The 26339-nt window shown below is 33.7% G+C and overlaps 1 protein-coding gene across 4 annotated transcripts in view; it reads left to right on the forward strand.

Annotated features, from left to right (window-relative positions):
* The window catches only part of LOC114335728 (E3 ubiquitin-protein ligase HECTD1), a 228659-nt gene extending 202722 nt beyond the window's left edge, over nucleotides 1–25937 (forward strand). For all 4 annotated transcript variants that reach the window (XM_028286013.2, XM_028286016.2, XM_028286015.2 and 1 more), the window contains 4 exons: nucleotides 5669–5991; nucleotides 11769–12019; nucleotides 14962–15710; nucleotides 20835–25937. In XM_028286013.2, the coding sequence (XP_028141814.2) occupies nucleotides 5669–5991; nucleotides 11769–12019; nucleotides 14962–15710; nucleotides 20835–21117 (1606 nt within the window). In that variant the 3' untranslated portion in view covers nucleotides 21118–25937. The remainder of the gene's footprint in view (nucleotides 1–5668; nucleotides 5992–11768; nucleotides 12020–14961; nucleotides 15711–20834) is intronic.
* Nucleotides 25938–26339: the final 402 nt, after the last annotated feature.

The following is a 26339-nucleotide window of genomic DNA, read 5'->3' on the forward strand; positions in this document are numbered from 1 at the left end:
TAACATTAAAACATTTTGTTGTACAAAGTAATTGATATGGCAACGCTGTTAGTGTGTGACGCGATTGAAGCAGAAGGCACTGCTATCTATCGAACATAAATATTACCGATGGTGTAGATGGCGCAATGTCATGGCGGCACAAATTCTTAGCGGCAATTCAAGATATAATTCTTGTTTAACGAGATTTTTCATATGTTTAGGAAAAAATATTCAACATTTTATTGGAAATATTTTCCATTGTTACAGTTTTATATATGTTGTTATTGAAATGTTATCCAATTTCTTACCGGTAGCTTTATTATAAGCCGAAACATATTATTTTTTCCTACTGTGGCAAAACTGTATATTCAAAAATTTTAAAAAAATTCATAAGTATTTCCTAGGATTATATCTTTATGATGTAAGAAAATTAACAAAATTGTATGTTTAGTTTTCCCGCTTTATACTTGAAAAAAAGGAGTTTTTTTGAGTTTTTTCGAAAACGAAAACATGAAGTTTGCTCAAAATTTGTCAAAATACTTCTAGTGATCACATATACCTTCTCAATTTTTTTCAAATTTTTTGAATGTGTAGTTTATTTTTGGGGGGGTTCAGATCAACCTTAAATCTAAAATTAAAAAGTATACAGTTAAAATTTTTTAAATTTCAGCAAGAAATGCAAGCAAGTCCCCGCTATTTTTTTATTTATGTTTTTTTAACTACAAAACCTAAAATTATTTTTTTAAATGAGTCTTTTTGTATTATTACACTTGTAATTGATCGGAATATTAATTGCACAACACTGTGGTGGGGTTTAGGGTAATTATAGGTTAGGTTTTGTAATAATGAAACAGCTTGTCTTAAGCCGCCTTAAGAGGATGGGTACGTGTTTTCGGCTGCAATGCTATTCAAATGGGGATTCATTTTTTTTTCGAATTCTGAGAAAACTAATAAGTATTTTTGAAAAAGTTAAACGCGGAATGAAAGATTACGTTCTTACCGAAAGCCGAAAGTCCCTGAAACTTCTATAATGTTTATTTTAATAAATTACAGGGGTGAAAAACTAAGAGAAAATGTAGTGTGTAGTTATTAGTTTTTTCAGGATTCGAAAAAAATGGACCCATGTCCGTGGTGATATTTTCCAAATCGCACATTCGCTATCTTTGTCATACAACGCACTGAGTCAAATAGAATATGGTGACAAGACAGTGACAGTTTTAAATATTTGACATGGCATTGGGAATATTTTGAGTTGTTGATTAAATAATATTGATAGTGTATTTGATAAATAATTTATTTAAGACGTGAACTTAATAAAAAGTTATTTATTGTTTATTATTTATAGAAGATCCAAGCAGAGAATACGTCAGGATATATTCTGTGATCCACGTATTTTTTTGTTAAAGATGTTGAAAATTGTAAGCGTTCCATAGTAACAATATATTATTAAAAATCACTTTAATAATTTTCCTCTTTTCTCAATTGAGTATTAGTTTTTGTTGTACATATAAATTATTACAATCACTGAATACATAGTTAGTGAAAAAATTATAACATTTATTAACTGAATTAATAATTTGCAATTATACAAATAACAGTTATATCCAAGAACATTCAAACGCCATCTCTTTAAGTTAATGATGACATTTTCAAGTAGAATGATATTCTAGTAATGTTTACATATCCATACCAGTGTGAATTTTACTACACGTAATTTGCCGTGTAAAGACAGAAAAATTAGGGATAACCGTAAAATATTTGCGAATTATGTACCGATGGCCTTAAGCCTAGGTTCAGAATGCTTTATTTCCTCTTCCTAATACCTGCCCCTGTCACGTCACTCTTACAAACAATGTTACCAATCTGAGTGCGTTCCGAATATTACTTTACTTACCTCACATCCCATTCTTTTTATAATGACAAAAATAAAAATACATGAAGTACACTTAGCTTTATATGCTTGGCAGGGTTGGTCTCTGTGCTCTATTCCACATCTACTGCACCCAGATTTACCATTGAACTGGCTGCTTTGGGACTATGAATAAGTTGGATTTACTCTTCTGTCCTTCCTCTAAACTTTATTTACATATTTCTTACGGAGGTTTCCTTTCTTTATGTAGTTTACCTCCTCGGCCTTCCGTATTTTTTCAGACTGGAGTTTTGAGCTTTCTATACTTTTACACAGATTAATCGCCTTTTCCAAAGAATACATATCTCTCACAAGAACCGACACGGACGGCGATTCTTTTGTTGTTAGCATGTACTTAATTTTAGTATCGAGTTGGCAAGTGTACACGCGAGTACACTGAGAAAAGTCTCGCACATTTCTGGCGTGTATCAATAAAATTTTAGTTGCACTGAGAGAAAGGTTGCATGCAGGGCCGGCTTTTGTTGACATTCTTAATATGGTGGAATTATTTTTGATTTACAAAAGGTTGCATTGCAAATACAACACAAAGTAATGATGAGAATTATATTGATTAAAACCATGGATAAAATACCTTTTTTTATCCTGATTTTAGCATTGAAAGACCAATAATAAAATATATTATAGTGGCGTGACATTCACTAATTATTCTTTTTGGCTTATATTGATACAACGATACAAAATATAATTTGTTGTTTTCACCAATTTTGAAAAAGTGTGAACAAGTTGGTGAGAATTTGAACGACTTGGTGTGACCTAATAGGCTGTCTGTCCGTCCGACCGCGAACATAACTCCTTCAGTCACTATACTATACCAGGTAGAATGACAAATGAGGTGTCAAATGAAAGCTTATAATCCATGGATGGTACTCAAGGTGAGACATTTGACCTAGACTATCTGTCCGTCCGACGGGAAATGTAACTCCTCCGTCACTATACCAGGTAGAATCACAAATGAGGTGTCGAATGAAAGCTCATAATACATGGATGGTACTAAAGGTGGGAAATTTGACCTAGGACTTCCGGTTTTAGAAATGCGACCGGAAGCACTCTTTTAAAGTCAATGCAATAGCACAAGTGATATATTATTCGACGCGCATTCGCAAGACGAGAACAAATATATACTTCTGGTTTCATGACTGTCTGTCCGTCCGACCGCGAATACAACTCCTCAGTTACTAATACAGATAGAATGACAAATGAGGTGTCGAATGAAAGCTTATAACCCATGGATGGTATTAAAGATGAGAAATTTGACATCGGACTTCGGTTTTAGAGTTGTTTTAAAGTCACTCAAAATATGATATGAATGTAAAACAAGATGACAAAATTAGTAAAATCGTAGATCAATCGACGCAAAGTTACACGAAGAGTTCCAATATCGACTTCCAGTTCTACTTTTGATTACTTTGGGTGAAAACCTATGACCAATTACTTGTTTGTCGAGGTATTTCCTAATTCATTATATTCGTTATTTCGTAAAATAATCGAAAAATAACAGCCGTTGTAACCGTCACGGAATCCAATTCTTTTTGGATGACAAATGTTCGTGATCAACAACAAGAAACTGTATGTTAAAATCGAATGTCAATATTTTCAATTTTTATTGTCTTGGAAACCAGCCAAAACATTCCGTACATTCCAGCCAAAACCAGCCAGTAGATTCTTTAAAGTCGAATATCGGGGTAAATAAATAAAAAACTAATAAGTATTGTACTATTTTATTTCTTCTTCTTCTTCTCGTTGTCCTTATGCCCTGTATTTTATTTCTATTTCTATAAATATAAAGATGTAATAACTGAAAAAATATATATAGTATACAATAAAAACTAATAAGCAATCGAGAAAAGAGAAAAAGTGATTTTTTTAATTAATATATTAATTAATATATATATGGAAACGTTTTGATCATTATGGTCAGAAGCTTATATTCCATATGAAAGCAGCCTTTAGCTTTTTTTTGTTGGAACGCAAGTATAATCAAGAGAATGTAAACCTATTATGAAGAGTGTATTGTCAATTATCAAGCATTAACTTGAATGTTAAAACAATTTCAAGTGATATTGGATCAAACTTTTTGAATTAGCTAAATTATATAATGTTACTCCTGAAAATCCTGAATTTCAAGTAGTCAGTCATAAATTGTTTTATATATTTGACCTAAGTTATTGTTTTATACAAACTACAGAAACAATTTAATGAAACATAGTTTATTAAATTTAATTTAGGTTTGCTGATAAAAGTACTTTATGGAAGTTTTTGTGAGTATTGGATTCTCAATTTTTTAAACACAGCACGTGGCTTGTGGAATGAACACATATAAAATATGACTTTGTGCTCTTCCTGCAGATGCATTTGGTACAGTAGAAGTCAAAGAAAGGTTAGAGAATTTGTATGATATTTTAGATTCAAATTCTTTTTGAAATCCCAATAAATACAAAATTAATTTTTTATACGATAGTTTATAGTTCATGAAAAAGCTTAAAATAATTAATTCACATAATCAAGATATCTCAAAAAGAATTAAATTGTATAAATGTTGGAAAATAACAATTAATAGTTGTAGGCTATATAAGAAAATATATATAGAAAATAAGTCTATACAAAATATTATGAGCTACAAACTGATACAAAAACAATATACTAACGCCAAGCCAAGCCAAACAAACAACTGTGACAACAAACGCCGATCCTGTACAAGACAAATGTCACCAAAATTATTTGCTATTCATACAAATTGAGAAATGGCTGATCTGGCACATGCGCATAAAAATTTAGTTCATAGATAATCCGTTTGTGTCGGTTCTTGGGAGATATGTATTCTTTGCCTTTTCCAAGCTCGTCTCATCTTCTTCTAACAGTCTCTGTCTCATAGTTTCATTTACTACCCCACATGTTATGCAAGTCTTAATCAGATTGTCCTCCAAATTCTCTAGCTCACAACTTTTTGCCTTGTTTATAATATCTGTGATAAATTTGTCTACTGTCTCTCCTTCTTGTTTTCTGATAAACAGGCAATACCTTGCGTTTGGGTTTGAAGTGTGTTTCAAATTTTTTGATTAACAGATCTTAACTGATCTGTTAAGAACTTGAACTTATGATAGATATTGAATCCTTCATCCCCTATTAATTGTAACAGTTATGCGCATTTAGTTATTTCAGGTTTTTTTGTTAATTCTCTTGCTTGTAGGTAGTTTTTAAATCTTTGTATGAAGAATTTCCAGTTTTTGTATAAATTACCTGACATTTGCATCGAGTTCCATTTCACTTTTATATTTTTCTTATAGTATTTGGTTTCGGCACCATGTGTGGTGGGGTTTAGGTTAAGTTTTATAATAATGAAAAAGCTTGTCTTATGTTTAGATTCAGAATGCTTTATTTCCCTTTCCTAACACCTGTCCCTGTCACGTCGTCACTTCACCTTTACAAACAATGTTACCAACCTGAGTGCGTTCCGAATATTACTCTACATACATCACAAACACAACAATTAAAATACTGATACACTTACTTACAGTCATATAGCGGGAGTCTAATAGCATCCCGTGCCGGAGAGTTTTGGCAACACTGATCTACATAAGCCAAATGTTCCGTTCTTAACTGAAATAAAGTATAGTAAGGAACTATTCCCCAACTAAACGTTTCGCACTTTGCACAGACCGAATTCAAACCGGTCGGTAAACAGAGAAGGGTTCAAACGTTCCGATTTTAAAGTATTTCTATTATATTTCTTACTGGCACTATAACTGATTTTGTTTTTAGGTGTGAAGAACTAAACCATTCATGTCCTTTCCTGTTCCCATTCGAAACGAGGCAGCTATACTTTAATTGTACCGCTTTCGGTGCATCTCGAAGCATAGTCTGGTTGCAGACGCAAAGGGATGTTACAATGGAGAGGCAAAGAACGCCTGGTTTGTCTCCACGAAGGGACGATCCTCATGAGTTCAGAGTGGGGAGATTAAAGCACGAAAGGGTGAAAGTTCCTAGAGGAGAGCAGTTGCTGGAATGGGCAATGCAAGTGATGAAAATTCACGCAGCTAGGAAGTCCATTTTGGAAGTTGAATTCGCTGAAGAGGAGGGAACAGGTAACTATAATTGTTTACTGAATATCGTATTCTTACCACACTGGGTGGGGGTGTATATTTTGTAACATTTCCGTTAAATTTTAGAGACCTAACTTTTAACGGTCCTCTAAAACTTTTAGGTTAGATTGACATTATATAAAGACATATTATAGTGGACTGCTAAAATAAATTTTTTAAAGGTATCTTTTAAAAGGTTTTGAAGTAAATATGGCAACGTCGCACGTTGATCGTGTTTAACCCGGGATCGGTCGCGCTGTTAGAAAAAATCCAACATTTTATTATTTTCCAAGTGCCTGGAGCAAGAGTGTAGTAATGCACATGTCCAAGGGTACCGGACACCATAAATATGAGTAGAATTGACTTTTGTTAGATAAAATCTAACGACGCGATTGATAACGTAGGTCAAAATTTTCAAGTATAATTTTATAGTATACTTTTCTAGTATTGTATCTAACAGTCTTTTGGTACTCAGATATCTATACATATCTAAACGATCTCTATATTATGTATTAACTATAAATTAACAGTTGTACTAGCTGAATTACATACTCTGGTTATTTGTATTTTAGAGTTGGTTCCGTTCCTTTGTATCTGTTATATTTTATTTTAATGTTTGTTCCGATTTCGTGTATCCCTCATGTTAGAAATAGATATTTTTGACATACCAAGTAAATAAAAATCCTGTAAAATAAAAACTTGTTTTAAATATAATCATGCCTATTCTGTAACTCATTTCGATGATAGAAGCCAGGAAAATCGAATAGAAGTGGCCAAGTCGAATAGAAATAGTCAAAATCGGTATTCCATAACTCCCTCGGAATCTCTACAATCGGAATAGTTAATAGAAATGACTTCGACACCATTTACTCTGTCGAAATTAGATTTCGATAATCGGAATTGTGTTTGACGTGAGCGTATTGTATTTTGTTTTGACGTTTATATTTTATATCTACTAAAAATAATTTATTACTACTTATTTATCATTATTTATAATATTTTTACCTTTTGTAGCTGCTTAATTTTTAGTCTGTGGTGGTATTTACTTAGGGAATTGTATATTTAATTTAGACATGTACGAGTATGCATCAAACCTAACCTTAAAATTGATTTGGCATGCTGAATGTTTGCCAGCCACAGTGTTGCCAAACATTTTTTGTTAATTGCTTGTACAATTTCAATCAATGGCATAATGTACAAGAATAGATTGTACAGTATAAGAACGTTTAAAATATAAAGATAGACTTATAGCGTTGATTGATAAATATATTATACCAGTTTACTTGTATTTGTATTAATTAACGCTTATAGAAAAGAAAATAATTATAGAAAAGACGTCGTTTTTGGGAAAAGTTGTTTATCAGTTATTTTAGCTGGAATCAAATCTTAAGATGTATATATTAGCAATATCTTACATTATACATCTTAGATTCATTTATCTTTTTTATTTCTCAGTTTATCTTCTTTTTTATAACAATTTTAATTAACTTTGATTTAAAACCATTTATCATCTTTTGGGGTTTTTGTGTCCAATATTTACACTAACATTTTATTGTTTACTTTTCAAAACTTTTCTTTTTTGTTATTTCAAAACTATTTTTAAAAAAGCAACTGTATGTAATGTGATTTTTTATTGTCGTATTTCAAATTTAGAACCAGTAACAAACGGGTCACAGAACACTAATTTCGCTTGACAATGCGGGGTTGCCACCCCCGCTTGACCGCGTGAAATAGAAATTGCCGATTTCGATTTAACTTGCTTACGATGTGAGTTACAGAATGCCAATCCAAACACAAAAATGACGCTATAGATATCAAACATTTCGGGTAATTACGATTAGACTTGGTCATTTCTATTCGATTTGTTAAAAGTTACAGAATAGGGCTGAATGTTGGATAAAATCTAACGCGCGACCGATCGTGTGACAGAAAAGAGCGCGTGTTAACCAAAAACTGACTGTCTGAGGCCAAAAAACTTAAGAAATAAGAAGAAATTAACAGTTTGCTGGAAAATAATATTTATTTTATTTAATAATTTTTTCGTATCAATATTTTCCAATTAAACATTTTTATTTAAACAAAAATATTGCTGAAAAATTGCATCTCGTATTTGTTCTCCTCTTCTATACTAATTTTAGTCAAATGGTCTATTTTCAATTACATTAAGGTCATTTCCTCATCTGGATCTAGTTCTAAACCTTCTGGAACTCCATCTTTATAAACATTTGCTATATTTTGTAATGTACCACAATTATAAATAATAGGATTATAATTTAATACACGATGCTTTAACAAACATCTTGATTTCAGCACTTCATTCAACTTTGTAATCATATTTATACTTCTTATGAAATGTTAATTGTAATTACTTTCAGGTCAATTATTACTTTTTGTTTTTGTTGAAATCTGAATTCAGCTCTACAGAAAGAAAAAAAGAATTCAATTTTGTTATTGGCGTAGATGTCGATTGTAAAGTAAACTGAGACTTACCTTTCATTATTATTTATTACTTCTTCAACTTAACGACGTTCTACACCTTCGTTGCGGGGTATGCCTCTCAGAGGAAAGGGGGGAAACTTATATGCAAGCAAAAGTTGGTAACAATGCATTTATAGCAGAATACTCAAATCATATGTTTCAGTATTGAATACTTTATAAAAATAAATTCTAATAAATGACGGAAATTACGGAATAAATTATGGAATTAATTGTAATAAATAAATTAAAAATAAATAGTACGGTAAACAATCCTAATTTTTTAATATGTTATCCCTTACAAAAAAACCTTTAATTTAAGCACAAATAATTAAAAATCGTAAATTTGTATGACGTAATCGTCTAGCTGTTTGACGAATTGGCCTAGCGGTACCAGTGTCAATTTTATGTTTGACAACTGTCGTTCTTCCTGTCTTTCCTCCTTTCGGTACGAATATGTCACGATATTGCCTAAGAAATTCCCTTAATTTCCTTTTTTCCATTTGATTTAGTTAGAGATTGGCCTGCAACTGCAACCATTTGGTCGAACTTGTCGTTGGAATTATCTGATGTTGTCGTCTGACGGATTATGGACGTCACGGGTACACAAGTTCCTACTTTTGTCTCCTTCTTAATGGTCACTGGGTAGTCATTGACATTAATCAATCTCACGGGAATTTCTTTAGCAGAAGTAACCAATTCCTTTCCAATTATGATTCCTCGGCCAACCTCCTCGTCGTGGTTCCATGGCTCCATCATAACAGGTGTTCCTTCTTCTACAATTCCCTGTAGCCGCTCTACGATGATCGTTTCACTCCTCGCAGGCACAACTGTATCTTCTTTAATGGCTGCTAGCACAGTGCTGTCATCAAGTGGATGAAGAAATACCTCCTCGTTGCCAACTTTGATTACCCTATTCTTAAAATCCAATTGAAATCCATGCAAATTCATTACGTCCATTCCTAATATAACATCTTCTTCGATGTCTGCAACTATGACAGTATGGACGAACTTTTCTGCTCCAATCCCTATTTGTATCTGGATTTCTCCATGGATGTTGGCGTTTTCACCTGTGGCAGTCCGCAGTCGCAACCTCGTTGGTAAGAGTTTCTTACGGCTGTATAAAACTGACGGTCGTATAATGGTCCTGGTCGCTCCGGTATCCACCAACAATGTATACTTTTTACCATTTATTTCTCCATCTACATATACACTATCTTCACAACATTTCAAAGAAGCTATTAGTATGAGAGGGTCTTTGGAAAAGTTGCGGGTCGAAGCTGCCCCCCTAAGGCCGACCCGTTCTAGTTTTCCTGCTGGTGAGTCTCTTGACTGTTATTGTACCTAGGGTACTTACATGAACTCCGTACGTCTCCTATTTCACCACAATTCCAGCACCTTATGGTCTTTGTTTTCTTGTATGAAATGCCCTTTATCATATTGACAATCTGGTCCAGTTTGTCTTCATCCTCTTCCTCTTTCACAGTCCTAACTTTACTGTACCCGCCAGAGGCCTGGGTAGCTGATTCGTATTCGAGGGCGGCAGACAAGACATCAACCAGCGTCTTGTGACGAGCTAATCGCAGTGTTCTTTGCATTTCATGATCACGAAGGCCATCAATGAATGTTTGAACAGCCAACTTTTCCATCATGTCTTCGGGAGCTGTTGGATATGCGTACCGTACTAACCTGGCAATATCGACCTCGTATTATTGAAGAGCTTCATCTTTTTTTTGTCTTCGATTTTTAAACTGCGACTGATAGACATGCTCTAAATGTTCGTGCCCGTATCGCATATTCAGTCTCTTTTTAAGATGCTCGAAGTCATCTGTCTCCTCTACGGCTATGGTCTGGAGGACATCCAAAGCGTCGCCTCGAAGAGCAATAGTGAGGTTTACAGCCTTTTCTTTTTCGGACCATCCGTTCGCTCTGGCCGCCGATTCGAACTGTTTCATGTAGTTGTTCCATGATGACTTTCCGTCGAAATTTGGCACCTTAACACGAGCATAACCTACACTCCCTTCAACTATAGACCGTGGCTCCAATTTGTATTTCGTTTCATCATCTTTAATGTCTGTTAAGATGGGTTCCATCACTTTGTCTACTTTTTCCGTTTCCTCCATTTTCTTTTCTATTTCCTTGATCTTTTCTTCAAAAGTAGATTTTATGGACGATATCTTGTCGTCAAAATCCGAAGTGACTTTGGAGATCTCGTTAGTCATTTTGCTGTCAAGGGATGAAATATCACCCGAAACTTTCTTCTCTAACGATGCAATGTCTGTCGAAACTTTCAAAACATCCGAGGAAACTTGGGAAATTTCACTAGAAACCTTTTTCTCTAACGATGTAATGTCTGTCGAAACTTTGTTCTCTAGCGATGTAATGTCTGTCGAAACTTTGTTCTCTAGCGATGTAATGTCAGTCGAAACTTTGTTCTCTAACGATGTAATGTCTGTCGAAACCTTTAAAACATCCCAGGAAACTTGGGAGATTTCACCAGAAACCTTCGAAATCGACGAGATCACAGCAGCATGCTTGTCTTCAAACAAATAGGTTTCTGGATCTTAACCCTCTTCTTGAAGGGCGTTCTTTAGACGTTCGACTAGATCAGCCTTCAAATCCCCTATTTATATATTTTATTACAATGTTCCAGAATAAGAAAGACTAACACGGAAGAGCCCATCCCATTCTAGAACAACAATCGAAGGGTTATTTACACAAATATCAAATAAGCATTTTCTAGAAAGAAATATCGAGGTTAATATACCTGTTAAAAAGGTCTCGGTCATAAATCAAATTATGTAAACAACCTCTCACAATAAATAAATAGGCAAGGAGCTGAAAACAGTCGCGTGACAAAATCACGTCACAATATACTAAAATTTCATGCAAATCCTTAATCTTTGCCGAAGGTGTAGAACGTCGTTAAGTGTCATCAATACATCATAAAAAGCCATTTTTAATTGTTTATCTGCATTATTATACATAAATAACCAACTACTATTTATATAAACAACGAAACAAAAATATTCAAACAACATTTAACGGACTGCTAAAAATTGAGAGGGCAAGTTTTGACATCCTCTAACTGTAAAATATTCTGATTTGGCGGGAGTTTTAACGGTTTAGATTATGATTTTAATGGATGCATAATTTAGGGAATACCAAATTATCTTTAGCGGTCGCTAAAATTTTAGATGCCTCTAAAATTTTACGGAAGTGTTACAGACCACACCCCTTACTCAGTTGCAATATAGATATAGACGGTCATAGCGCGAAATATTATATTATATGATATGTTTTAGGTTTAGGCCCAACACTCGAATTTTATGCTCTGGTAGCCGCAGAACTACAGAGGAGAGATTTAGGCATGTGGATTTGTGACGATGAAGCTATAAGCCTGAACGAACCGGTAGACTTAGGAGAAGGAATGAAACCTCCAGGATACTATGTCCGGAGGGCTTCAGGTCTGTTCCCTGCCCCTCTACTTCAGAATTCTGACGTATGTGATAAAGCTGTAAAGTATTTCTACTTTCTGGGTGTATTCTTAGCTAAGGTTTGTATTTTATTTTAATATACTATATATACATATCGCCGCCGCCTACGAAAAGTATAACGCCGAAAAATGCCGTTAAGAGTAGAACTTTCAATGAACGCCGCGAAAATATTATTTTCGATTATATGATTCTGAAAATTATAATCCCTAATAAAGTGTTAGCGAAAAAATTTATTTTTTGAGGAGTATCAGCAAAAAACATCATTTCTGTTTGTGGGTCCACGAAAATTATAATTACTAAACAGTTTTCAGAAATAATTGTTTTCGTCGGCAGAAACAGAAAGGGAAATAATTCTTTTCGTCGGCATCTATTATAAACTAAATCTTTTCGTTATAAATATTTTGGGAGTTATAATCTTCGCGGACACGCATATAAAAAAAATTGTATCGCCAACACTTATCAAAGAGTTATTATTTTTACTGGAAATGTATTAGGAATCACATTAATCATAGGTACCAGCGATATATTGACAATTTAAGCAGAGTTCTAAATACTGGCCAAGAATACGCAAATTGGTGAAGGAAACAATATTCATTTGATAGTTTTTCCAAAATTTGTGGCCGTATATCGGCAATAACGCGGCGAATGTTGTCCTCCAGTTGGTCAGTTATTTCAGGATTATCGGCATAAAGTTTAATTCGCGGGTCCGAAACGTGAAATTATGCGGTTAACAAACGTTTCCTTCAATAAATCATTTGTGGCACGAGCTGTGCGACATGTTGCGCCATCTTGTTGAAACCCCAGCTTCTGTACATCATGATTGTTCAATTGGGGAATGAAAAATCAGTAATCATGGCTCTATTATAGCGACCACTATTGACTGTAACTTTCTGGGTAGAATCGTTTTTGAAGAAGTACGGACCAATGATTCCACCAGTCCGTAAAACACACCAAACAGTCAGCTTTTCTGGATGTAATAATGTCTCAACATACACTTGAGGATTATCTTCACTCCAAATACGGCAGTTTTTTTTATTGACGTAGCCATTCAACCCAAAGTGAGCTTAATCGCTAAACAAAATTCACTTATGAAAATCGGGATCAACGGCAATATCGTTTTGGGCCGATTCACTGAATCTACGCCTTGCTAGGTGATCATGTAGCTTCAATTCTTGCATGAGTTGAATTTTGTAAGCACGCAAACCAAGATCTTTCCGAAAAATCTTGTATAAAGTGGATGGACACATATCCAACTGCTGCGCATGATAACGGATAAACTGATTCGGGCCTTCCTCTATGCTAAGCTCTACGGCGGCAACAACTTCTTCTGCACGCACTGTACGACGTCTCTGTGGATGCGTATTTTCATTTAGAGTAAACGTGGTGCGAAAACATTTCATGGTTAATCGAATTAATTGCTCTGATGGGGGTCACCGTCAGAGCAATGTTCCGACCAGGGGTCACCAATTATGTTCCCCGGGGGTCCGTTTCGGACCCCTATGACACATCCTGGGTCCGGAGTTATTGCTACCTGTTTCTGATTGTTCTGATTCGGTTTCTTTGAGGAGTCTTGTTAAAACATAAATATCCCCTATGAACAAATCAGAAGGGTACCGTGAGAAATTTTTGGGCAGAAATTGTTTCACAATTTTTTTAACAAATTCAAAATATCACATTTTTTGTCCCCAAAAATATATTTTTAGCATTTTTGGGTCATCTTAAACAAAAAAGATCTGTCATTTTTTCTCAAAGGTCATATTTTAAGTTTTAAGAGAGTTAAATTCTGAAAAATGAGAAAATAAGCATCTTTGAGGCTTGAAAACTCATGTAAAAATTATTATTTCTGAGGTTGTCGAGTGCCTAAATTGAAGTTTAAATATTCAAGTTGTTTTAGTGTTCAGTGTGTATCGCACTATATGATTGGCGTATTTAATTAGCACATTGGCAATAATTAATTGAATAAATAAATAAATTATTGAAAAAAAAACTATGTTAATAATTATTATAAAATTTTAATAAATGTCAAGTATATGTTGTGGATTTTTCACATAAGTACGTATCATATGTATACGTACGACAGAGACGCACCATAAAGTGCGACGCGCGACGATTAACAATTAAAAAACAATAGTCTATATTGAAATAAGCCGCGATTACTCGTTAGAATCTTGAGATTGAATGTATAAGCTTCAATGTAGGCACGTGTCAACCTGAACACTAAATAATTTACACAAGAGTTTTCAAGCCTCAAAAATGCGTATGCGTGTTATCGCATTTTTCAGATTTTAAATCGCTTATAACTAGAAAACTATCGACTTTTAAGAAAAATGACGAGACATTTTTTGTTTAAAATCACCCAAATTTTTCCCACTATTTTAAATTGCCCAAAAATAAATTTTTCGGGGCAAAAAGGTAATTTTGAATTCGTTTAAAAAATTGTTTCCTATTTAAAAAAAATGTACAACCTCTCTGAAGTTTGGAATGAGTTTAGTACAAATGATTCTCATTAGGGCGTTGAGATATTCATCTGTTACCTGAAATTTGTACCGATTTTTAATAAAGTTCAGCCTTGAAAAAGCGGCTCCGCATACATAAGTTGATCCAAACATAGTACACAATTTCATTACCAAACATTTTCAAAATTGCAAAACCCTATGTTCTGAATTTAATTACGATCTGCACAAAACTAGCCTTCGGTCCGGATGCGGACCGCGGTCCGCCAATTGGTGACTCCTGATATAGACCATTAAATGGACATGGTGCGCGATATGTATTTCGAACAGAACCATTATTTTCAAAATAAATTTACACAATTTGGAAGCGTCGTTCAGGCGTCAGTCTATTCATGTTGAAATTTCAAACCAAACTAAATATAAATCACTTGACAGCTGTCAAAATGGCCGCCAGTTAAAAAAGTGTTGCCAACTTATATTTCTTTGCCTCTAAAAAACTCCCTTTATGTATCGTTTGTGTAGATATTTAAAAACAATTTTCATTTTAGGTATTACAAGATAATCGTCTGGTCGATTTGCCTCTGAGCAGTAGCTTCTTAAAACTGATGTGTCATGGTGAAATACAAAACACAGTAAACGAACGCATTGGATTTGCTGGAGTTAAGAAAACTGTGGAAGAAGATATAATGACATCGAGTTTTATTTCCGAAGAAAGTGAGAAAGAGTTAGAACTCGATCCTCCAAAGATAATTATGGAAGAAAAGAGGCCTTGGTATTATAATATTTTAGGAGAAGAAGACTTGTATGATATAGATCCTATTAGAGCTAGTTTCCTGAAACAGATTAGAGAAATTATCAAACAAAAGCAAAAAATTCTTCAAGATCACACTTTGAGTCCAGAACAAAGAAGTCATCAGGTCCAGAATTTATGTCTAAATCATTCCTCTGGGCCTGTGCTTTTAGAAGATCTTGCTTTGACGTTTACATATTTACCCAGTTCCAGTATATATGGATTTTCGGCTGTAGATTTAGTTCCTAATGGTGCTGATATAGAAGTTAATATAGATAATGTAGAGGAGTATGCAGAATTGACAACGACGTTCTGGTTAGATAAAGGTATAGCTAGGCAGTTAGAAGCGTTCCACAAGGGATTTTCTTTAGTTTTCCCAATTGAAAAGTTGGCTGCATTCAGTCCAGATGAGGTGCGTGTTATGCTATGTGGTGATCAGAATCCCGAATGGACCATGGAAGATCTTCTTAATTATACTGAACCCAAACTTGGTTACACCAAAGATAGGTAAGTTATCTTTTTAGATGTTATGTTATCTTATAATATGCGCAGACTTTGGAAACATCCAATGAATGATTGTTATTATACGAGTAGTATACTTATAGCAAAATGCACTTAGCTATCATTTAAGGTCAAAATATATCTCAAATAGAGGATCTATTTGAGCGTATCCTTCAATTTTTCTAGTGAACGGTTCCGAGATAATCGAAAAATCCACTTAGGTCACTAACCTAAAAAAATGGTTAAACCTAACTAATGGAGACTCTTAATATGGCGCGTTCGATGGCCCTCTGTTTTGTTCTTAATCTATTGGCTGATAACTCGTAAGTATCACAGTCTCCATTCCATAGGTCATAACTGGTAGATTACAACAAACTGTTTTCTTTAGATTTATTGGTATCTTTTTGTTTTTCAACATAACACTCAGTCTTCCTACTACATTCGAATTCTTTTAGTTATGTATGCCGTTTGATTCTGTTTATCTAGTTTGATCGTGTGACCTATACTAAAATCACAATAAAGATGCACTAGAAATAAACAAATCAAGACACGTTGAATGTTACGAGGAGAACTCCCGAATCATGATTTACAATGTATAAACTTTGTAAATCATGATTTGGGATTTAAAATGTATATACATTGTAAATCATGATTCGGGAGTGCTCTTCGTAACATTCAATTGCCTTGGTTTGTTTATTTCTATACTTTATTTTTTAACCAAGAGGAGTAAACTAAAAAGACAGATTCACACCCGAGAAAGTCACTAGAAAAGTGAACAAATACATCTTCTTTTTTGATTGATCATGTCGGCCTTCAACGATAATCCATAAATCTTATATAAAGGCGGCGCTAGACATGCGGTATTTGGCAAATACTGAACAAGTGCTCGCTATTTGCCTATTAGTGTGGAGCGGTTTCTTGCTATTTGGCATTGACCAGTTTTAGTGCGTGTCGAATATTTGTCGTGTTCCCGTATGTTGTCGGTCTTTTCAACACTTCAAAGTAAACAAATATTCGCCGTTTGAGTATTTTTCTTGTCATCCACATATTCGTGCAAGCATAAGCAAGTTTTTTTTTTAAGATTAGGTTAAAGTTTATATTTATCGTTTATTAAAGTAATTTAGTTATTGCTACAGAGTGTAGAAAATAATGAAAATAGTAAATATGGAGTGAAAAATGAAAGTATTTTACAATTTTTGGATGCATATGAAAATGAACCCATAATATGGAATGCGAACCTTTTAAATCATAAAAATCGAAATGTTTAAGATGACTGGAAACGAAAACACGCTAAGATTGGTGAGAAATACACGATAAGTGAGTTAAAAAAGAAAAAGGAATCATTAATGGCATCATTTAGAGCCCGTTTGCAAAAAGCAAAACAAAGCTTAAAAAGTGGTTTGATTAAGTGAGACCATCCACCATCTTCCTCTTTTTCTTGGCTTCCACCAACTTCCCCCTCTTTTTCTGCTATTTAATAATAAACTTCCACCAGACATAATGACAAAAGCAGTTGAATTTATAAGAAGCTCTGTATCCACTATCCATTCTGTATCTTTTTTGTTCGTTTAGAATATCGTCGTATCCCTGCGAAAAGTCACTAACTGACATTTTGTGTGAAATTTACTTAACTACATCTAGTGGTCTACTGTGGGCAGTTTGTTCATCTGTAGAAGTCACTAACTGCAAAACTGAACGGAACATAGTAATTTAAAATTGATATTAATCATTATATTACATGTAACCAAAATATAAAACTGGTCAAATTCACTAACGGAGTTAACTGACTTTTTCCGATAAGATCAATGTGTTATAATATAATATATTATAGGGAATATTGTATGTTAAAAAATCACTAATGGCAGTTAGTGACTTTTGCCACAATAGTGTTCTCTACAAAACGATAAAACCAAAGTCGCTGATACTGACTTTGTCAAAGAACATATTAATATGTTTCCTTCAATGGAGTCGCACTACTGAAGGAAAAGTACAAAGAGACACTACTTGGACTCCAAGTTATCTATTCGCAAATTGTACTCACTCTATACTACATTATGTGAAGAAAAAAATAAAGTTCCAGTGGGTCATTCAGTATACCAAGAAGTTTTTTGTGAATCGTACAATTTGCCATTTTTTGTACTAAAGAAAGACCAGTGCCCTTTGTGTAATAGTGCCCTTTGTGTAATAAAGTTTCGGAGGCAAAATTAGCAAGAGAACTAACAGAAGAGCTGGAACAGCGTTTTAATGAGCATATTCAACGAAAAGAAGCAGCCTATGAGGCAAAAACCAATGACAAAATTAGGTCACAAGAAAATGCTACATTTATGTCAGCAACATTTGATATGCAAGCTGTTCTTCAGATACCCTAAGAAAATGTATCTTTATTATATTACAGCCGTAAACTGTGTATTTACAATTTATGCATTTACAATTTATGCAGTTATAAAGTTTAGATATGGGTACACTGGACCTTACGTCAAACTCAATGTAAGTGGGAAAAGGTTGTCAACCCTATGTTGCCAAAATTAAGAAAGCATATCAGCACCCTATTCCGATCAGTTCATTAAAAAAAGGATTTGTTACAACTTTGCAAGAAAGAAGTAATATCTCAGGAACTTCATGCCTGGTATGCTTCCTTACCAACAGCGAATGTACCAGATTTAACACAGGAACCAGCCGTTGATGAAGAAGACGATGATGAAGAAGCCTTCTTAGAATAACAACTCATTTTAACTTGTTATAACTATAATAAATATAATAATAATATTGTCTTTATTTTTAATAAATCATTACTAGCATATGAGCTCTGTTTAGTATTTGGAAAAAATCACTAACTGCTTTTTTTGCCAAAAATCGGACGTATTACTAACTACTCTCGGATTATACGTAACACTCATTATTCACTTATTGCAGCGTCACTAGAAACAATAAATATGGAAAATATTTTGATGTCAACGGTTAATTTATAAATTTAAATTATTACTTCAAATTAATGTATCTCGAAAACAGTAAAATGTCAGTTAGTGACTTTTCACAGGGATCCGACGATATATTTGTTGTTCCCACAGTGACTCGATACACGAAAAATCTCGGATATGTGGTGCAATGTGCTTGCCGTTTAACCAACACTTTCATGAGCACTCAAATATTTGATATTTAGCAAGCACTTGTTCAGTATTTGCCAAATATCGCATGTCTGGCGCCGCCTTTATACGAATACGTCGCTAAAGAGTTATAAAAACAACTATTATTTATATAAAAGCACACTGAAAATCTAAAAATTAAAGGAATAACGCAAAAAACGCTGATATAACTTAATTAACCTATAAAGTGCCAGTTGTGTCAAAATTTCATAAATGTCATTAGTGTCAAAATTACAAACAGTGCTGTAAACTTGCCTGGGGTTGGACCAATTACAAACAAGCATTACAGCGCGGTAATTTTGAATTACCCTCCTGGTTTAAAAACAAACCATAGTGCATCTTTATTGTGATTTTAGTATAGGTAATATATTCTTCAACATGTTCGATCTCACTTCGATCTAAGTCTGTTGTGATATTTTGATTTATCATCAGTTTTGTTTTATTTAAAATAATTTTTAAACCGATTTTCGCAGATTCTTCTTTAAGCTCCTTTAGCATGTAGAGTAAGTAGTTCGTCTGTATTGTTGCTTATGAGTACTATGTGATCGGCAAATCTTAGATAAGTTATAAATCTGCCATAGATTTTAATTGCCCGTTGTTTCCAATTTAATTCCTTGAACATATATTTTCTAATACAAGAGTAAATAATTTTGGAGAGTAGTGTGTCCCTGTCTAACTCCTCTCTGATACATTTATTGCATACATAAAGTATTGTAGGAGTATTCTATATCTGAAATCAATCCTTGCGTTATTCATTCCTTCTAATACGGCCCAGAGTTCTATGGAATCGAATGTCTTATTGTAATCCACAAATGTCAAATGAAGAGGTTCATTGTATTTGTTACACGTTTCGGTAAGTGTCCGTATTGTCTGTAGGTGTTCTATGGTACTATAACCTTTGCGAAATGTATAGTGATTCCATTTTTGTCTTTTATCTGGTATATTTGTTGTCGGCCTTTGCTATTTAGAGTTTTTAACACTTTCTTGCTAATTTCGGTATTGTTATCCCTGATGTGTTGTCTTATTCCTTTTCTTTTTGCCCTATTAACTTCCTTATATTCTAGTGAATTTCAATGCATCTGGCATCAGCTTCTGTCGTTAATCATCTGTGTTTATGTCTTTATTATTTTTCGCTTTCGGCTTCGTGTTGGTTTTTTTTATCGCAGTGATTATACTCTTTCTTATCGTTTCTTTCAAATCATTTATGTTTTTTTCTTTTAATTGATCTATTCGTTTTAGATTAGATTCAACATGTTTCTTTAAATTGGTACTGTTTTGCATAAGTTCTTTAGTAGTTAGGGTTCTTTTTTGCAAAATAGATTGTTTCTTTCTAATTTTTTATTGATTACTTTTTTTGCTCTTATTAATCTGTGGTCATTTCCCAGACTGAATCTTTTGAGTACTCATGCATTTGTTACTATATATCTCTGGTTAGCTAATAAGTAACCGATTTCGTTTTTGGTTTTCCCGTCTGACCCTATCCAGGTCTACCTTCTATTATCTGGTTTACTAAAAACTGATTTCATACAAAATAGGTTTTATGTGTGTAGCTTCCGTTTCTAATTTTTGGTCAAATGGGGTAGTTTTCATCCCTTATCCATTAGCCGCCGATCACGCGACAGCGCGTGATATGGTGACTTCAGTCAGGTGCCGTTCACGCGCTAGCGAGTGATATGGTCACTTCAGTCAGGTGCCGTTCAACAAAATGGCTCCTAGCCGAGTTCCATCCTCTTCGATTGACAGCTATTGTGTTTAGAATAAAAACCACACATGTTAATCATATAACTCTTGAAAAGGAAGGTCATCTGAGCTTACTTGCAGCAAATTTTTGTCAAAATCGGTGCGGTTCTCAGGTTTAACAATGTTTTACCGTGAAAGAATGGATTATATTATGTTGCATACTTAATATACCGAAGTATATTCATTGTAATTGTGATATGAACACTAACTTCTTGATGTTTATTTATATTTTTTTTTTATTTTCCAGTCCTGGTTTCCTTCGATTCGTCAATGTGCTTGTAAATATGTCGCCCGAAGAGAGAAAAGCCTTTTTGCAATTCACAACTGGTTGCAGTTCCCTTCCCCCAGGAGGCTTAGCCAATCTCTATCCGAGATTAACGATAGTCCGCAAAGTGGATGCCGGCGAAGGCTCCTACCCTTCAGTAAATACCTGCGTTCATTACTTGAAACTACCTGATTACCCCACCGAAGAAATATTACGACAGAGGTTATTAGCAGCTACTAAAGAAAAGGGTTTTCACTTGAATTAAACATGTCACACAGAGCAACTTTTATCACCACGTTGATTTGTCTGAAGACAGCACCAGTTCTATGCATATACAAACAAGCTTGATTGCTTTACTACGAACTAAAATCTTACTTGTGCTAGTTGGGACGGTCAACAATAGGGTTTAAATTAAATTTGTATTATTTCTTTAAGCTACTATTATGTATTTTTAAAAGAAAATGAAAATTATTTAAAAAAATGTACTGATAATTTTTGTAATTGTACCCATAAAACATTACAGTCTCCAGTACACCGTTCTTTTTTGAAAATGATTACAAAAGTCTTAAAAATGGTTTTAACTGCTTCTTTTGTGCCAGACTACCAGCTTCTGAAATTTTCAGAGTGCAGGATGGACGCTTTTGTGCATGCAAAACACCTAAACCTGTAGCTCTACCGCGGTTATATTTTGTTACCGTAAAATGAGGCTACTTTGTGACACTTTTTTAGGTTTTGTGATGATATAGCACATACACTTTCGGTTTATTATAATTTTAAAAATGCCACCTGAAAGCTCAATCTTTCCTCTATGTTCAGTGAAAACTATAGTGCGCTGCTATATGTTATAGAAATCAAGACAATGTCAAAAAAGTTGTCACAAAATCGCCCCATGGGTTTCTTTGCGACACGTAAATTTTTCTGCGATATTTATATGGAATTCTGACTGTGGCACAAAAAAACACCCGTACATTTTGTACAGACATTTTATTATTAAATGGAGCCAACATATTGTGTTCAAATATAAATTTACTTTGGTAGAAATTCTTCTAAAAATTCTTTTAGGTAAGTCAAAGTTTGCGTGCCAAACTAAAATCACCTGTTTTGACGATAATCAAATCAGCTGTGGCATGACGAGCGAAGTTGCACTAACTTTGGTTATTGTCCCCTAGATAACGCACATAGTCTACTATTGAAATAAAACATTTTAATTATTCCAGCATTTCTATTTGTAAAACTATTAATTTTTAACTTAATCAAAAGATTAGCCGTTAACATAAAATAAATTATTTTTGTAAAAAAAAAAAGAGGGAGCGATCGTTGACCCCGCCACCCGACTGTCACTCTAGCGCGGTAAAATTTTGTTATTACAAAACTCTTAAGTTTCAATTGGAAGTACTTATAATTAATTACAAATGATTATCGATCTCTTGTCCGATAAATTTACAGCCTCGTTTCTTTAGTCCGACAACATAAATGTGTTAATTATGGCAGGTTATGTTTTGCGATTACAAAAGCCATTTTAATTTTTTCTAACTTTCAAATAAAACATGTTTATTAACAAAGTAATTGTCCGACAAAAGAAAATGACACAAACTTATAAAAATCGAAATTATTTATTTTTTATTTTTTAATTTGGTACTTTTTTTTATTCTTATTTGGTAATTATTTTATATTATTTTATTGTTTAATTTTGTAGACGGCGCGCGTACAAAACGAGCCGATGAAAGCATTATATAGTAAATATATCTCTGTGACACAACTATAGTAAAAATGTGCATTACATGACTATTGTAATATAATATTTTTATAACAATAAATAATATTTGACTTATTCTAGATAAGCTAAGTATTTCTTAAAATAATATCGTTGAAAGCATGGCCATGATATTTTGTTGCTTTGAAAAAAGTTTTACAATGCTCCAAAATTTTAATATCAAAAGTTTTTAATTTTCTCTCTTCTGGGGCGAAAATTTTCATTTGTACTCCGACTTTTGCACACAAACCACTCCATAATTCTAAAACATAAACAAGTGCACGTTTTTTATTTAATAAGTCACATGTAGTACACAATTCCGACAAAGTTAAAGTATAATATCACTGTTACCAGTCACTTCTCGAGCTCGTTTTGTTACGCGCGCTATGGTACCAAATTCAAAAATAAGAAAAAATTAAAAATTTCGTTTTTTAAGTTTACGGCATTTTTTTGTCGGGCACTTCCTTTGGTATTAATATTTTATTTGAAAATTAAAAAAATTTAAATTATGACTCTTGTAATCGCGAAACATAATCGGCCATAATTAACATATTTACGTTGTCGGACTAAAGAAACGAGGCTGTAAATTTGTCGGACAATGGATCGATAATCTTTTTCAATTAATTATAAGTACTTTCAATTGAAATGAGTTTTGTAATAACAAAACTGTACCGCACTAGAGTGACAATTTCTTTGTCCAGCCAGCTAGTTGGAAACCTATGACGTATGCCACTTTCAGCTACAATACAACAAACATGATGCATAGCTATTTATACAAATTTGCTGATGATGATTATAGTGATGACGATCTGGAGATGAATGTTGAAAGAACTGCTACACCAAAATCGATACACACCGAAGGCGCAGAAAGTGAATCTAACTGGAGTTGGATTCAAGAACACAGCGGGGAGAGGCCATGTTAGAGTGCCTAACCTAACGTTCCGCCATTAAGAACTTCTGCGAAACCAGAAGTTAGAGACCCAGACTTTTGCCTAGCTTATTCCCCCTATCCGTAACAGAAGCTGGCTAGAAGAATCAGAGGAGAAAGGGCATAAACAAATAAAATACATAAACTTACGTGCACAGAAATCGGCCCACTTAAAAAATTTGGTCATTTTTTATGTCTCGTATTTCCTAAACCTGTTGGCCGATTTAAGTGATTTTTGAAGATGCTATAGCCTGATTCTTTAGCAATACCACTGTATTAATATTGTTGCCAAACAAGTAAATTTTCATTGTATACAGGGTGTACCAATCAAACTGTGTTTTTTTCTCAAAGTTCACAACACCATGTGGAATATTCTAGCATTTATAAAATACTGAAATTAAAATCCAACTATAGCTTCAGGTTTTCTTAACATTTTGTTTTTTGATTCATTCGTTTATGTTGGATAATAAAAAAGTTAGGTACTTTAACAACTAGACATGTTATTCATCAATACACGGTGTTTCTAAATAAGTGCGACAAACTTTAAGGGGTAATTCTGCATGAAAAAATAATGGCAGTTGGCTTTATAAACGTATGTCCGCAAATGTTTCGTTTACGAGATACGGGATGTTGAAGTTTTTCTTACAAACTGACGATTTATTTTATTGCTTAAAACCGGTTGAGATATGCCAATGAAATTTAGTGAGTTTTAAGACGTAGTTATTGCACATTTTTTGACATACAATTAAGAATTTAATATTCGCCATTAGCGCGCATACGTGTAATATGACCGATCATATTACCCGTATGCACGCTAATGGTGAATATAAAATTCTTAATTTTATGTCAAAAAATCAGTAATAACTATCCCCTAAAACATACCAAATTTCATTTGCATATCTCAACTGGTTTTAAAGCGATAAATAAATCGTCAGTTTGTAAGAAAAAATTCAACATCCCGTATCTTGGAAACGAAACATTTGCGGACATACGTTTGTAAAGCCAACTGTCATTGTCATTATTTTGTCATACAGAAAAACCTCTTAAAGTTTGTCGCACTCATTTAAAAACATCGTGTATTGATGAAGAACATGTCTAGTTTTTAAAGTACCTAACTTTTTTTATTATCCAACATAAACGAATGAATCAAAAATCAGAATGTTAAGAAAACCTGAGGCTATAGTTGGGTTTTAATTTCAGTATTTTTTTTTTGAGAAAAAACACAGTTTGATTGGTACACCCGGTATACAATGAAAATTTACTTGTTTAGCAACAATATTATTACAGTGGTATTGCAAAAGAATCAGGCTATAACATGTTCAAAAAATCACTTAAATCGGTCAACAAGTTTAGGAAATATGAGACATCAAAAATGACCAAATTTTTAAGTGGGCCGATTTATATGCACGTAAGTTTATTAAAAAATGTACTGTTGGAAACTTATCACGTATAAAACTTACACTTCCAGCTAGAATACAAAAAACATGATGCATAGCTATTTATCCAAATTTGCTGATGATGATTATAGTGATGACGGCCTGGAGATGAATATTGAAAGAACTGCTACACCAAAATTGATACACACCGAAGGCACCGAAAGTGAATCTAACTGGAGTTGGGTTCAAGAACACAGCGGGGAGAGGCCATGTTAGAGTGCCTAACCTAACGTTCCGCTATTGGGACCGTGCAAGTTCGGCAAAGCGACCTCTATTTCTACGCTCTGTACTTTTATTCGCACTTTTAATTATATTGGCCAATTATATTAGTCCTGGTTGCTGGATAATTGTCAAGACCATAGTCCAAAAAAATAATAAGAAGAAAAAATAAGATGCAGGTTATGTTTAGCAAACGTAAACAATTGTATGTAGTAAATAAAATCAGTTATTAAAATGCAGTACTGCAAGCAAAATACAATTAATTAAATTTACCTTTATATAATAATTGCATATCATATCAATATTGTGGAGCAATATATAATTTTTCTGCGTCAATGACAGAAGGTATGAAATATACGTCAATTTGACAATTTCAATTGACAATATGAATTATTTAAGATAGTTGCAATATTTCTCCGCGACTCGCGCACGGTCGTTTCTCGTTTCCCTTTCCAAGTACTTGCACACCGCGAATCAAGAAATTCTGCGAAACCAGAAGTTAGGGAAATTTATTTTACTTTAATGTATAATCTTTTGATTGAAATTAAAGATAATAGTTTTGCAATAACAAAATATAACCGGGCTAGAACTACAGGTTTAGGTGTTGTGCGTGCGGAAAAGCGTCCATCTTGTACTCTAAACATTTCAGAAACTGGTAGTCTCGATCAAACGAAGCAGTTAAAACCATTTTTAAGACTTTTGGTATCATTTTCAACAAATGACGGTGTACTGGGGACTATTAGGACATTTTTGAGTGTACTTTCTGAAAGTATGAAAAAGTATTAGCTGCTCCTGTTGAAAACATCGAGTTGCTTAATGATTTTAAGGTGATAATATATTTTAATCGTGACTAAATTATCGCGGAAATTTGATGTGTTTACTAAATGTGTGCAGAAGAAGTTTTTTCGACAGTTCGCTTGAAGTTTTAACAAAAAATATTTTGTATTTAATTCTACATTGTTAGACACCAAAAGCTACGGCCGAATCAGTTACCAAAAGTACGAAGTTGGTCATGCCATTAACCAATTCTAATGAAAAATTGCGAAATTCGTGAAAAATCAGAACTTTTGGAGCGTTCCAAGAAAACTATGCAATAAAGCTGCTGTGAATTAATGCAGTGCATCACTTTATGCATATTACCAATGTTTTTT

The sequence above is a fragment of the Diabrotica virgifera genome, chromosome 6 (assembly GCF_917563875.1).
Source record: "Diabrotica virgifera virgifera chromosome 6, PGI_DIABVI_V3a".
Lineage (NCBI taxonomy): Eukaryota > Metazoa > Arthropoda > Insecta > Coleoptera > Chrysomelidae > Diabrotica > Diabrotica virgifera.